This window comes from Camellia sinensis, chromosome 14 (genome assembly GCF_055761805.1).
Source record: "Camellia sinensis isolate YWXY chromosome 14, ASM5576180v1, whole genome shotgun sequence".
Classification (NCBI taxonomy): domain Eukaryota; kingdom Viridiplantae; phylum Streptophyta; class Magnoliopsida; order Ericales; family Theaceae; genus Camellia; species Camellia sinensis.
This window is the reverse complement of record NC_138974.1, coordinates 17,097,345-17,112,984: the sequence shown is the minus strand read 5'-3', so window position 1 is coordinate 17,112,984 and position 15,640 is coordinate 17,097,345. Positions and strand designations below refer to the sequence as shown.

Here is a 15,640-nt window from a genome sequence, read left to right as displayed (position 1 = left end):
GCCAACCTCAGATGGACGTCGGCTGGGATTTCAAACTCTTGTCTAAAGAATTCTAGTTTGGATGGGGTGTTTACCCTATGTTTCCACATACCCATGATGTCGGCTTAAATGGAGATATCAAATTTCAGGAAAAAGTATTTTTGGAAGGTTTAAAGGACCTCGCCCAAAAGCCTGAAAGTACACTTTGGTAAGGGTTTGTATGGATCTAGAAGGAGTTCGTTTCAGTTTTTCCTAAATTGTAGGTTTTACAGACAAATCCCAAACCTAAGTCTATGGAAACGAAGATTGAAGGCACAAATCTGGAAAAGACACAAAAAAATAGAAAACAAGAACAAGTTTCAGAATCAAGAACAAAGATGGACTATCAAGAACATAGTGAGTACAAGGGGTACAAGGTCAAGAACAGTGGCAAAAGTGCAAGAAAGTAGTGAACAATGCGTGTGTTCAAGACATGGACAAAGAGCAAAATTATGAAATAAACATGTTCAGATACATGATTCGCAAATCAAATATTCGAGTAAAACAGCAACGGCGACTAAATGATAAAATAGAATTTCATGAAACACAACAAAAACTGAAAAACCAGGAGGAATGGTGACTTACCAGAGCAAGGAAGCCGGTGTAAGGATTGCCGAGATCAAGTGACGGTTGTGAAGGCAACGGAACAATGGAAAATCCGCCGGAATGGATGAATGGAACGAGTTACAGAGTAAGGAGAGCTTGAATAATGGAGGATTTGGAGAGAAAAGCTAAAGAGAGAGAGAGCAACAAAGACAATGAAAAGTGAAAGGGCAAAAAATGGAAGCAAATTTTGTTAAAAATTGGAAACGGCGACAAAAAGTCCATCAATGCGCCTAGGAAGATGGCTTTGTCAGACGGCTCATGCAGTCGTAAACGGTTGAATTATTGTATGACAGCTCATACGCGTGAAAGGGTTCTTGAAATTCTTGTTCTTTAGCGAAGACATGTCAGCCAACATAATGATCTCGGCTGAGATACTGTAAACCGACGTACTGGAAGAAAGGAATGATATAGGCTCCATCACCTCAAAATGCCGAGGTAATAGAACCTAGGAGGCAGTTGTGGGGATATATTTTCTGAGTACCAACACGTGGCTAAGGTGACACCGACGTGTCAGTCGAGGTGCCACGTGTCCTGGTCATGTCGCCGAGGTTATCTCGGTGAGGCCGAGGTTACCTCCGAAGATATTAAAATCCGAGATAAGCGGATAAGGCACAAGAGTCCTAGAAAAGGGGAAGACTACAGTTGGGAAATGATAAGACTCTTAGAGAGTTTATCCCAATCCTACTAGGAGTCCAAGATTGATAGTAATCCTAAGTCCATTAGAGTTAGGCTCCTGTTGGGACAAGAATTGAGTTAGTTATAAAAGAGAGGCACCCCCGTGGATCTAAGATACGCAATTTATATTCTGAATAGTGAGTTTGCACTATTGATTATCTTTGAGAGATATACTGACTTGATTGTCGGAGTATCCCCGGGTGGACGAACCACCGCCGGAATCTTCTCTTTCTGTTACAGGTCAATCAGGTGTCATCTATTCTGCCAGTGTTCTCCAGCTGAGTACTAAATTGGGCAGTGTGATCGGAAAATCACTTACACACATACCTATAAAAATAAATTTATCACTAATTTAAAAAAGAAGAAGTAATATGTAGCAATTCTCGAATGCAAAAATACCAATGAAAGATAATAATGAATGTAGTGGCTTGCGTACAAGAAATTATGTTGGCAAAGTGTTATCATTAGAGAGTATTGTGTAAAACATAATAGAAGTGCTTGGAAAGTTGGCGTCTTCACACACACCTACAATCTACATCATCATTAATTTAACTCGGCCCTTTCTAGTTTGTACTAAATTCTAGGAGTTCATACCCTACTTTATTATTGGGGTGACAATTGAGTTTTTCAGTTCAATATATATATATTTTTTTTGGATTGGCAAAAGATTTTTTTTAATTAAAATAAAATAAAATATTACAACAATGTAATAATGATTAGGATTATTTTTTGACCTTTTTTTCAATTACTTTCTGGATCTTCTATAGTGAATTGTTTGTACTGTTTCAAAATGACACCGTTCTATGGCGAGAGAAAGGAAAGCAAAAAGGAGAGTTTTTATTTTTTAATGTAAATTTTGCCCCAAAACGACGTTGTGCGACACTACTAAAATCACTATAGACAATACATTATAGAAAATCTGGATTCTTTTCTTAGTACTCTTTTGATGCCAATGAAGATCCCCAAATACACTTTGGACTCTAAAAATAGTACTAGCATAAATAAAAAAAAATTGAAAAAAAAAGAAGAGAAGAAAATATTTTTAAATATATATTTTTTATAATTATTAATGTGTTTATCCGTTAATGGTAGAATAGTATGCCCCATGAACGCATTTTTTTTTGTTTTATGCCCACATAACTCTTCCTCATCCAAGTTTCGACAAATAGCAAAGCAAGTACAAGTATTAACAATAATGAATCTTTGTAAATGATGGTGTTCTTAGTTACTTATCAGAAAATACTCATATATCTAAATTTTCCTTTCTCGTGTTTCTAAGATGAAAATTTTTACTCTATTTAAGTTTATCTGTGACCTTAAAATTATAGAAAAAATTGCACTTCAGTGCATGTTTTTTATTTTATTTTTTAAATATACAAATTAGTAGTATACTTTATCAATTTTAATAATTAAAATTATAAATCTTTTCATGAATCTGTAAATATTTTGTGAAGAGACTATTGATTTGTAATTTTTTCAAAATTATATATATTTAAAAAAAAAAAGCAATTACAAATGAAGTCATCAATTTCCTTTTTTTTTTTTGCCAATTATCTCATCCTCAAAAACAGAAAAAGAAAAAAGAAAAAAGAAAAACTATTGTGTTGTGTTTGTCAACAGATTGATTTCATTATCTTTAGGTTTTATATTTGGAGGTCTCATATTGCATGTATTAACCTTCTTCATTGCTGTCTCTCTCTCTCTCTCTCTCTCCCCCCCCCCCCCCCCCCCCCATAGATTTTGTATCCAACAACAGCAGCTACAAAGTATTGGAGGTGAGTAAGACTAATTACAAAAATTGCATAACTGATGAGAAGAAGATGAAAAAAAGTAATGAATTGGAGATAGTCAAGCTTATGGAGGCAAGACCTTACTACTTCATCACAGCCAAAGATTATTGCATTCATGGAATGAAGCTTTCTCTCTCTGTCCAAATCCAAAACATCCCACCATATCCACAACCTTCTTCTGATCCCCAAACCGATGATTCTCCGCCTGGTTTGACTCGTTGGATTGCTTTTTTAATTGTTGTTTCCATGGCTGCAACATACATTTGTATCCACAATTTAAGAAGAAGGAGATGGTAGTATTTTAGGTAATTTCTACTGATATAGAGATATTATATCGTAACTCTAATGCTGTGTTTAATTGAGAAATTTAGAAAGAGAAAAAAAAAATGTGTGAAATTATATGAAATGTAAGTATATTTTATTCACATTTTTATTCACATTTCACATATCTTTTCTTTTTCTTTTCTAAATCTCTTCATAAAGCTCCTAACCAAACACAGCGCGTTTGCAATTGAAATGGATGCTACCTTTTAGGGGTGTGTATTATAGACGGATCTATATTGTTAAATAAAAGAATGCCTTTTTTCATATTGTATTATGTAAATGTGAGCTTTAAATAAAATTTACTACTTTTCATATATAGTAACAAGATTGTCTATTTTTTTTTTAATTTTGTTGAAAATTTTCCAAATTTATCCATATGTTTAAACAAAAACTAGGAATAATTTTTGTTTTTATTTATTTATTTTGAATTTGCCAAAAGCCCGTAGCTTGGCTCGTGAGGCTTTTACTTGGCCCAAGCCCCTACCTAATCAGGCCAACTGACCTAAATTTGAACTCAAAAATTGTCTCAGTATGTCGAATTCAGATTTTTAATTTTTAATTTTTATTATATTTTAATGTGAATTTATTAATAAAAATAACACATTAAATCTTAAAATAAAAATATTTTTTTTTTCCGGTACACCCTAATCAATTATACGTGTTCCTCTTATTTAAGTCTCTTCATTTTTTTTTCCTAAGTTACAAATATTTTTTCATCTTCTTCTTCTTCCTTACTCTAAAACTCCAATCCACCCCCCAAAACTCACCATTATTGTAATGCCCCAAAATAAAAGACATGATAATAATCTTGGACATTCCGTTCAATCAAAAAAAATTCAATTCAATAAAAGACATGATGATAAGGATTATGACGTACCAATTTAAGAGACATGCATAATTGCAGTATTACAGTTGATGAAAAATTATGTGTCATGTGCAACGCACGTGTCCGACCACTAATATGAATAAAATCATACGAATATCACTTTTCCACATTTTCAAAACCCATCACTTCAAATCTCAAACTCTCTACTTAATAACCATATGTAAAGACATGCTAACACCATATATATAACTCAAAACAATTCTTTACCTCAAGTTTTGGAGAGAGAAGATGAGAAAAGCCTCAAAATCAACTGTGTTAAAATCCGATCTTCACCACACACAAAGTAACCCTTGATGAGCTCTCCAACTTTAATGAAAACACTAAGGTCAAAGTCCCAATGGATTTGGAAAGATCAAGAAATTAATGAGGTGGGTGGATGGTTTTGTAGAGAGAGACAAGAGCAAAGAAAGGAAAATAAAATGTAGAGAGAGAGAGAGAGAGTGAAGTGAAAAGTGAGGGAAATAGGGTATAAGGCTCAATCTTTAAGTAATTGGATACATTTTTCAGAGCTGATTGCGGATACATCGCCGAGCGATGAATCTTGCGCTCGAGTAGTGAATTCAAACTCCCAAAATCTCTCCCTTCTGCGAACAAACCACTTGAGTGGTGAAACATTCGCTCAAATGGTGAAAACACACTCCCAGTATAACAGACTTCAGAACAAAGAACTGGAAGGACGACTTTACCGCTCGAGCGACAAAAGTATCACTCGAGCGGTCTCAACTTTGAAGTGAGACAAAAGCAACCTTAGAGCACTCTCACCATTCTCGGATTCACTCCAATGCTCGAAATACAAGTTGACACCTCGGAACCTATTATGACATACATGAACAACCACAAGGAAAAGAATAGGTGGCAACACGAGACTCTTAGAGCTCAATAGCAACAAGGACCTTGATAAAAAGGATTTTCGAATTAATATACTCAAATTTCTTAAAAAGCAATTCAAGACATCACAATTATTATCAATAGCATTATTTTTTTATTATATTGTCACTTATAAATAGAAGAAAAATTGAACAAAATCAGACACTGAATGAGAGTAATGATCAAAACAGTTTTTTGAAGCAACCCATCAAAAGAAAAGGTAAGTATTCACATAAATATCAAAGTACAACTATTGATTTATGTGTTGTTTTTTTACATAAAAACAAATATTCAACGTGTTTTTCGTTATTATTACTCAGGCTTTCAGAATCGAGCAAATTTACTTTGTTCAGCAATATACAGCAGAACAAAGTGAATTTGTTCAGTTCTAGAAGTCCAAACAAATTCACTTTGTTCGGTTATGGAAGTCTGAACACGAAATTCACTCTCTCTTTCTCCTTCGCGGTTTTCTTTCACTATGGCTGCCTTTGTTGGTGTTGCCTTCGTTGGTGCCGCCTTCATCGGTCGTGTTCCCTGTATGTATATGAACAAAAGAAAGATTTTTCAAAAGTAATTTGAAATTTTCAATTTATTTTATTTGGGTGTGCCTCAAAAAGGTAATTTGAGAAGAAAAAAAGAAAAAAAAAAAGGTGTACTAACAATAAATTATAACCAAAAATAATTTAATAGGGTATTATGAAAAATTAGGCTCACTTAAATATTTTTTTGAGTGTAAATAGAATTCGCCAAATGAGGCTTGAGCTGAGCCTGTGCATAGTGTTTGAAATCTGGCTGTGGCTTGTGAGAGGAAGACTAAGCCCGTTAGCCCACTTGAGCCAAGCTTGTTATGTTGGTCTTGGGGATTCTATTTACACTTAAAAAAAAATCATCAAGTATGTCAAACTAAAATTTTGTAATTTTAATTTCTACTATACCTTAATATAAATTTATTAAAAAAGATAATATATATTAAATTCTAAAATAAAAAATATATTTTTTTATGGTACATTCTGATCACATATACATATTCTTTATCTTTTTTCTTAAGTTTCAATACTTTTCACTTCTTCTTTTTCGCATCAAAACTCCAAACCACCCTATCAAAACTCACCATTATCATCAATATCATTGTTTTTTTTTTTTTTATCATTGAGAATAGAAGCAAATTTGAACAAAATCAAAAAATGGATGAGAATAATAATGAAAACTGTTTTTTGAAACAACGCATCAAAAATGAGGTAAATATTCATATAAATATCAAAATATAATTCTTGATTTTTGTTTTTTACATTTTATTTTTTGTTTTTAATGTAAAAACGAATATTTAGCCTATTTAATGTCATTGATGTTCGGTTTTTCAGATCTGAATAAATTCACTTTGTTCGACAGTACATTGCCGAACAAAGTTAACATGTTCAGATCTAAAAGTCCGAACCAAATAATATTGTTCAACACTGTAAGTTTGAACATGGTGACTTTGTTCATTACTTATTATTTGGGTGTACCTTGATGAGTAATTTGGAAAAAATTATAGTGGGTGTTTGGGAAGTGGGTTTTTTTGAGGTTTTTATGTGGTTTGAGTATTTTAGTAAGGTAGTTTAGTTTTGGAAAAAATTGGCCTAAGGTCCCTCCTCTACTTTTGATAGAAGGAGAGGTCCAAAATAATATGTTTTGATGGCTAAGGTCCCTCAAATTTATTTTAGGTTGTAAAGTACCTAAATTACCCTTCCTTTATAACATAAATTTGTTTGAATATTATATTGTTGACTTAACTGATAGATTTTGGAAACCGAATTTGCAGTGGAGATTTCGTCGGAGTTTTCGTCGGAGATTTCAGTGGAGATTTCATGGTGGAGATTTCGTCGGAGATTTCAGTGGAGTTGACGAGAAAGATTGCTACGATCGTGTAGATTTCGTTGGAGATTTCGTCGGAGATTTCAGTGGTGTTACAGTGTGTTGATCGCGTAGATTTTCAGTAGAGTTGAATCAGGTTTGTTTTCGATGGAGATACCACATGCATTTTGATTTTTGTTTTGAATTTTTGTTTAGAGAGAGGCCAGCTTGATAGAGTTGATTTTTATTTTTGGAATTAATTTATTATTATTTGTTTTTTAATCAATTTCAAAGAGTGTTGACAGTGTGTTGATCGCGTAAGTTTTCGAGTGGAGTTGAATCAGGTTTGTTTTCGATTTAGATTCCACATGGATTTTGATTTTTGTTTTGAATTTTTGTTTAGAGAGAGGCCAGCTTGATAGAGTTGATTTTTATTTTTGGAATTAATTTTTCATTCTTTGTTTTTTGATCAATTTCAAATAGTGTTGACAGTGTAAGTGATTTTGATATTTAGAGTTCATTTTTCGTGCTCTATTTTTTATCAACATGCTAATCAATGATAAGTTTTGTTCTATGTTTTGTCAAACCAGAGAAATTTTATTTTCTGCACTTTTGTTTGTGTAGTCCAGAGGAAATTATAAGTGCATATAGACATATTATTAGAAGTTTCTAATGCAGATAGAATATGAGAAAGTGAATGTAAGTTTATAAATTTCTCTGGACTTGTATTTGTAGTTCAGAGAAAATTGTAAGTTTGTTACTCACTTTCAGTTTGTAGTTCAGAGAAAATTATATATTTGTAGAAGATGAATAGAAGTTTTTGTTTCTCTAAGCAAAAGTTATTTTTTGTGTTCTTTTTTTCAGTTTAGATGGACAATGCAGTTTTTTTTGTTATCTTGAAGGTGTATATAAGTTTGTATATTTCTCTGGATTTTTCTATGAGTGCAATATTACAGAATGACGCATAGAAAATTGTTAGCTTGTACTGAGGTGAAAATTATGGAGAAGCCTATAATTTCATAACAGATATTCTGTGTGATTTTTTTTCCATGATTGTGTTTAATAGTTAGCAGTAAATTTCTCTGTGATTCATTAAGTTTCTGTGATTTTGTTTTTTATCATCTTGAAGGTGAATATCAATTTGTAGATGTCTTTGGACTTTTATTTTAAGTTCAGAGAAAATTATAATTTTTAGAAATTTCTCTGGACTTTTATGTTGTTCTTGTGAAGTGTTTCTATGTTAAACAAATTATTTTTGTTGTTTTTTTGTTTCAGTTTCAATGGACAGTGCAATGTTGTTGCTGTGCAAATATGGGAATGATACTATTGTCATTAATGTTTCATGCGAATTGAATTTTGAGGAATTGGTTGGCATTTTGTGTAAAACATGGGAGAATTTGAAACCTGAGACTATATGTATTTCATATTCTATTTTGGGCCATCCGAATTGTATGGTTCGAAATAATATTGATTTTCTGAATATGTTGAGGGTTGTTTGTGCACGCGGTGTTGATATAGTTGATGTTTCAGTTACTAGATGTAGTACTTCTGATGAAGATGATGAAGTGGGGTCTAATTGGGTAGATGTTGTGGATGGTGAGTGTGATAGGCTGGTGGATATTGAAAGGAATTCATTCTCTAAGTTTTGTTCTCACCAAGAAAAGGTGTTATTGTCGACTAGTTAGCGGAATAATATTACGAGTGTTGGACAAAAGTTTGAGGGTGGTGTGGTTGAGTTCCGTACTTTTTTATGCAAGTATGCTATTGAGGTTGGTTTTCAGTTTACGTATGTTAAAAATGACAAGCTGAGGGTTACGGCAGAATGTGCATATAAGGAATCAAGGGGATGTATGTGGCGTGTACATGCTTCTGTTGAAAAAACAAATGGGTTCTTCTACATAAGGACTTTGAACAATGAACATACGTGTGGTGTGACGGTTCGTACGAGTAAACATTCGAGGATGACTTCCAGCTTAGTTTCTGGGCTGATACTTGAAGAGGTAAGTGCAAAACCTTTAACTCGTCCAGTGGATGTTGTGAAAGAAATGAAAGACAAGTATGGGGTCTCAATCAGTTATAACTGTGGTTGGTTGGGTGTTGAAAAAGCAAAATGTAATACATATGGGGATTTTTGTTTGTCATTTGATCAATTACGGTGGTATTTTGATGAGGCATTGAAGAACAATCTAGGTAGTCGTTTTGAGTTAGATTTTGAAGATAACAAGCGTTTCAAAAGAGTGTTTGTGGCTTTTCATGCATGCATTGCTGGTTTCAAATATTGTCGGTCATTGCTTTTTCTTGATGGAACATTTTTGAAAGGACGATACAAAGGAGTTATGCTTGCTGTAACGGGGAAATATGGGAATGAAGGTAATTGTAAATATATCTAATTTTATCAAAGTATGTGAATTTTCTATACATGTAGGAATTGAGTGAATGTGAATTTTCTCTGGTTTTGGCCACTGTGAGAATTTTCACTGGATTTTGGTCAGTGTATGAATTTTCTCTGGATGTTGTCATTGTGTGAATTGTATCTGTAGGTGGTCACTAAGTGAATTTTCTCTGGATATTATGATTGTGTGAATTTTCTCTATAGTTGGTCACTAAGTTAATTTTCTCTGGATGTTGCCAATGTGTGAATTTTCTCTGGAGTTGGGCACTAAGTGAATTTTCTCTAGATGTTGACAGTGTCAAACTTCTCTGGTTGCTTATTGTTCTATTTTTCTCTGCATGTGTATGTCTAATATGCTTGTTCCTATTTGTTTTGTAAGTTTTTTTCCTGTAGCTTTTGCTGTTGTTGATGCTGAGAATAAAGACAATTGGTGTTGGTTTCTTGAACATTTATGTGGAGTATTGGGATCAAAAAGGGTGATAAGTTTCATATCAGATCGACATTGTGGTATTGTGGAGGGAATTGCTAGGTTTTTCCCTAACTGCTTTCATGGATTTTGTCTGGAACATCTGAAGAGAAATTTGAGGGACAAGTTGTCATATGGAAACACAAATTTGGTTAGGGAGACGATTGTGTCCAAGTTTTCAGAATATGCATATGCTCCAACAAAGGCATCATTTCATTTCAAGTTAAATGAATTAAAAAATGAGGGAGGAGACATTGTGAGTGTTTTCTTGAGAAGTTTACCATATGAAAATTGGAGTGATGCATATTTTTCGGGGAAACGTTATGGTGAGATGTATTCAAATGTTGCTGAGTCATTCAATTCATAGATACGAGAAGCTCGGCACTTGCCAATAACAAATTTGGTGGACATGATACGGTTGCAAATCATGAATATGAGGTCTGATAGGAGGGTGCTCTCTAGTAAATGGAATAAAATTCTGTGTCCTCGTATGGATAGTGTGTTGGAGAAGTCTTTTTTGGATGGGAGGACATGGAATGTGAGTTTATCATCTGATAATGTCTTTGAAGTGCATTGTTTTCCTTCGGTTATGGTTGATCTTGGGTTGAGAACTTGTACATGTCGAAAATGGGAAATAAATGGGTATCCATGTCAACATGATGTTGTTGCAATTTTTAGGAGTGGAAAGAATTTGAATTCATTTGTTGAACCATTTTTTCATGCTGATATGTATCGTCAAGCATACTCGTTTTCAATTGGCCCAGTTCCAACTGTTGAAAAACCTGTGTGTAGCATTGAAGATGCTATGATTTTACCTCCATTGAGCAAGAGACCTGCTGGGAGGCCGAAGAAAAACAAAATTGCTTCTACTGGAGAGTTTAAAAGGGTGATTAAGTGTAGTCGTTGTGAGAATATTGGTCACCATAATAAGAGGACATGCAAGGAACCTTTGTTAAATAGTTGAGGATTATACATTTTATTGATTGAATAATATATTTGATGATTACTTTATGTATTTTGTTTTGTGAAATGTATTTTTTAGACAGTGTATATAATAATATCAATCAAATTCATCCAGAAAAATTTTTCAATATCAGTTAAAGTGTGCATTGTGTTTGTTGGTATATACTATAGGCAATGGGTTTGTAATACCTGTCAAATTCATCTAGAGAAATTTTCCTATGGTAGGGAAAATTCTGTGTATTGTGTTTTGAAGTTTCATATTCATCCATATAAATTTGACAATGGCAGACTAAAGTAATGTGTGGATTGTGTTTTTCGAATTTGATAATTGTTTTGTACTAACACAGTGCATTAGAGATTGAATGATCATATAGGCACTTTCTTTGGCGAGAGAAATTTGAATCCGTCAATTTCATCCAGAGAAATTTTCCACCATCAGAAAAAACTATCTGGGCATTGTGTTTTGAAATTTGAAATTCATGCAGTGAAATTTTCCAGTGGCAGATAAAATTACTGTGCGCTTTGTGTTTTGTTGAGTTTGATGATTGTTTTGTACCAACACAAAGTATTACAGATTACATGATCATATAGGCATCCCCTTCAGACGATACAAGTTAAATTTCTCTGTGAATTTCTGGTAGTTCATACCAGAGAAATTTCTGTAGACAATTTTCTCTGGCAGACAATTTTCTCTGTGAATGACAATAAAATATATATATACATTTAACCATCGATAGGTATGAAATTCACATTAGTTGAAATAAAAAAAAAATGAAATTTAGATTAGTCAAGATAGGATATATACATATATATCAAGGATCATCATTCCTTCAATGTATCAACAAAAAACTGAATGGTTAACGCTGTATGGATATATACATATATGTGAGACAATTTTCTCTGTGTGGATATGTACATTGTCTTCCTTTCACTAGTTTCACTATTACATTTGTGGTTCTTCTGGAGGTATTTCAATTGGTTCAGTCCATGACCAGCCAACTTCGGTCACAAATCTCTCTATGAGTTCTGCCCTCATCAACCTTATCTCTTGTGTGGACAATTTGGAGCTGATAGGTTCATGCTTGCTATATTGTTTCATTATATAGCAGACAAAGAGGCCACAATCCAGGCTGCATACAAATTATAGGTATGGTTAGTTTTAAGAAACATGCAAATCAGATTATCTTATTTATAGATGTATGAAACTTATGAATCACTTTCTTGTTGTGGAGCATTGTTGACATACTCAAAGTCGTAACTTGTGTTTTGTGAGTTTATTAATTTGAAAGAGGGTTGTGATTGAGCGTCTCTTTCAAGGCAAGCTTTCAAAAAATTCTCCACGTAATCTTGCTGTAAAAAAATAATTTTTAAATAACAGAGAAATTTACGGACAAATCAATGGGATTCTATGAAAATTATCATCACAGAAAGCTGATGATGGATCAGAGAAATTTGCACTCGTTACCAATTGTTTTGCATCTTTGACATATTTGTCTTCTGCATCATCCCTCCTTGGCCTCAGTGAGTTGTAGAACCTCCATAAATTGTCTTGTTTGTCCAGGACAAGCAAGGTCTAATGATTTCCATGTGTGGACTTCTCATTACCTCCAGTATTTATTGGGAAATGGAGGAACCTATAGTTCCTCCATGCTGTTTCAATATGCTTGTCAAATAAGGACACTCGAAAAGTTTGATTTTCTGTCATCTTGATGAAATTCTGTGTTCAAAGAAAATCAAAAAATGGTTTTGTTATGACTAGTGACACAACTGGCTTCAAAAAGTATATTAAGAAGAGAAAGTAGTTAGTAAATTCCAGAGAAAATCAAATAAAATAGTAGTAACATACTAAGCTCATGGATGTGAAAAAAAATGAGGTTAGTTATTGTTTTTCTCTCATTTGGTCAGTCAAAAGGATCTCTCCATAGCCATTAATGACCTGAAAAATATGATTTATAATTGTAATATTGGTTTATAAAGGCTGATGGAACATTGCAGAGAAATTTTGATGAAAGGGAAAGACTTACATTGTTGGCAATTTTTTTTTGCTTTATTAGGTTTCCAATGTCTTCAAAGGTAATGAGATTCAACTCACTTGTCCAAATTAAAGCTCTACAAGATGACAAAGAAGGGATTGAATTGTTGTTAATGCAATATAAGTGTGTAATTTGTTGTTTGTTATGTTCTATTTTGTTTGTTGTACTTACTCAAGCCCAGACACATTTGATATGTGCTGCAAGATGTCTTTTACATGATCTTTTATTAATCTTGAAATCGGTAGAGTTTGTGGAAAGACCCAAGATTTTCTGATGTTTACAGGTTGAAGCAAGATGTACGCATCAGCATCAAGCACTTCTTTGTCCTTCGTGCTTTGCTCAACTTGCTTTGCAGCTTGTTTTGAAGCTCTAGTCACTCTCGCAACTTTGGGATATTGGAATTCTGGATCATGCTGCTTTTCCTTCCTTTCTTTTGCCTTTAAATTTTTTATCATTGACGTCGGATCTTTTTTGACTGTAGACAGTGAAAATATTAGGAAAAGTGAAATTTCTCTGAAGTAACAGATGATAGTTCAATATGTAAATTTATTTGATTCAATATTTTGCAGTTACCATAGACTTTTGTCTTTTGTTTCGGTTGTTCTTTGTGTGCCATTTGTTCTTGTTGGGTTGTTGGTTGTTGTTCCACTTGCATTCCAACTATACACAGTGAAAATCAAACAAGCCCCAAAAATGGAATAAGAAAATATACAGAGAAAATTAAATGAGCAGTAGAAATATAACTAATGTGTTCAGAGAAATATAACTTCCAGAGAAAATTACCAATGACAGAGAAAATTATAATAAATAGAAATTTCTCTGAGTTATGTTGACACAAGGACATAACTTTTTGTGGCTCAAAATTTTCACTGACCTTGTGGTTGAAGTTGTGTTGGTGTTCGGTATGGTTGTGTTGCTAGTTGGACGGATAGTTCTTGAACTTGTTCATGCAATTTAACATTTTCAGTTTCAAGCTCTGAATTTGAACACCTCAACTGTTGAATTGTTTTTGTATCGTCTGTTTTTTCAACCTCCAAGATCCTTAGTTTCATTTGGATTGTGTTTTCTTTTTCTTGAAGTTCTGAGTTAAGTGATGTCAGGATTCTTATTGAAATATCCTTTTCAGCAAGTAATTCAATTCAATTTCTGTCTTCTTCTTTTTTAGATTGAGAAAGTGCCTTCAGTCTTTGACGTAGATCAGCAATTTGGGCATCCTTTGATTCCTCAAATTCTTCAGGCTGATGCATTGTTGATCTACAAATGCTATCATGTTGTTAGTCCATCGGCTCATTATTTTCTTCTTCATCACTTTCATCCTTGTTTTCTTCTTGCTGTTCATCTTCTTCTTCATCTTCTTGTTCACTGTCTTCTTCTTTCTGTTCATTTTGTTCTTTGTCTTCTGCTTCTATTTCTTCACTTTCTTCTCTGGTTTCTTCTTCTCCGCTGCTTGCTTGATGTTCTTGTTCATTGCTGGCTTCGTATTCTTCTATGTTGCCTTCTGCTTGTTCATTCCCTCCATCTTCAGATGGATCTTGTAATGTCTCCTTGAATTTGACAATTGCCTTTTTTGATTCTTTCTTCGTCTTTTTGCCAAGACAGAACTCCTCTGATGGGTTTTTGACTAGCTGCTTGTTATCGATCTGTAACAGCAGACTCTTTTATTAGAGAAATGTTACAAAATTCACTGAGAGAAAAAATTCAAATAAGGAAAATAAAATTCATCTAAATGATACTAATGGGAAACAAACTTCAGAGAAAATTGTATGGGCCAGAGAAAATTGGAGACATGGAGTTGATTTTATGAGGCAGAGAAAATTATGAAACAAGCAACATAATTTAGATATCAGAGAAAATCAATCAAGGCATATAAATTAATGTTTTACTACAATTGTGTCAGAGAAATTTGGATTCTAGAGAAAATTCATTAGAAGGGTAGAAATAAACAGTGTTTATCAAAGATGTAAGGCACATAAGTTATGGGCAGAGAAAATTACACACAAGGAGATAAAATTTGATGGGCCAGAGAAAATTATGAAACAACCAACATAATTTAGATATCAGAGAAAATCAATCAGGGCATATAAGTTAATGTGTTACAATTATGGTCAGAGAAATTTGGATGACAGAGAAAATTGATTACAATGGCAGAAATAGACCAGTAGTAACTAAATAAGAAAACATAAATTGATAGTTCAGAGAAAATTGATCTTAATCAATCAATGCACAAGGAGGGAAACAAAGCAATGGTCAGAAAAATTTTGAAATTTCACTGAGATTTCAGTAGCAATAGGAATCTAACCTGCCGAGGTGCAAGAGAGTGGACTGGTGTCTTCTGCAGCTGTTTCGTCAAGGTTTGCAGGTTCCACTTGGCACATCTTGGGAAGTCAGTTGTGTTACTGTCTTCCGAGTCAATGATAGTTGCATGTTCACATAGCCAATACTGTGATGAAAATGAAAGTAAATAAAATTTTCTAAACGCACAAATTTGTAAGTATGATAACTGCAAATTTGAATGGATATTATACTTACCAGCAATGCAATGACACACCCCGTAACTTTTTCTGGAGTTTTGTGCAATGCCATAATAGAATCAATCAATGTTGATGTGATTGCTTCCGGCCAATCATACTGTTTCATTGATTCAAGAGGTTCCACATGCTTTATAAAAATCCAACCTATTGAATTCCCACTTGTTGCAAAAAATAGGGTGAGACACAAGTACAATGTAACAATGATTGCTACATCTTTGAAGTCAGTTGGTTGCTTGCCTTTCATTGCTTTGACCAA

The 15,640-nt window shown here is 33.5% G+C and overlaps 1 protein-coding gene across 1 annotated transcript; it reads right to left on the bottom strand.

Annotated features, from left to right (window-relative positions):
* Positions 1-12,916: 12,916 nt before the first annotated feature.
* On the bottom strand, positions 12,917-14,490 carry LOC145806666 (uncharacterized). Its single transcript, XM_082904145.1, has 3 exons — positions 13,728-14,490; positions 13,427-13,513; positions 12,917-13,328 (listed from the first exon to the last, which is right to left on the bottom strand). Exons 1-3 carry the CDS (start codon positions 13,903-13,905, stop codon positions 13,021-13,023), a joined length of 573 nt encoding a protein of 190 aa, XP_082760271.1. The 5' UTR covers positions 13,906-14,490; the 3' UTR covers positions 12,917-13,020.
* Positions 14,491-15,640: the final 1,150 nt, after the last annotated feature.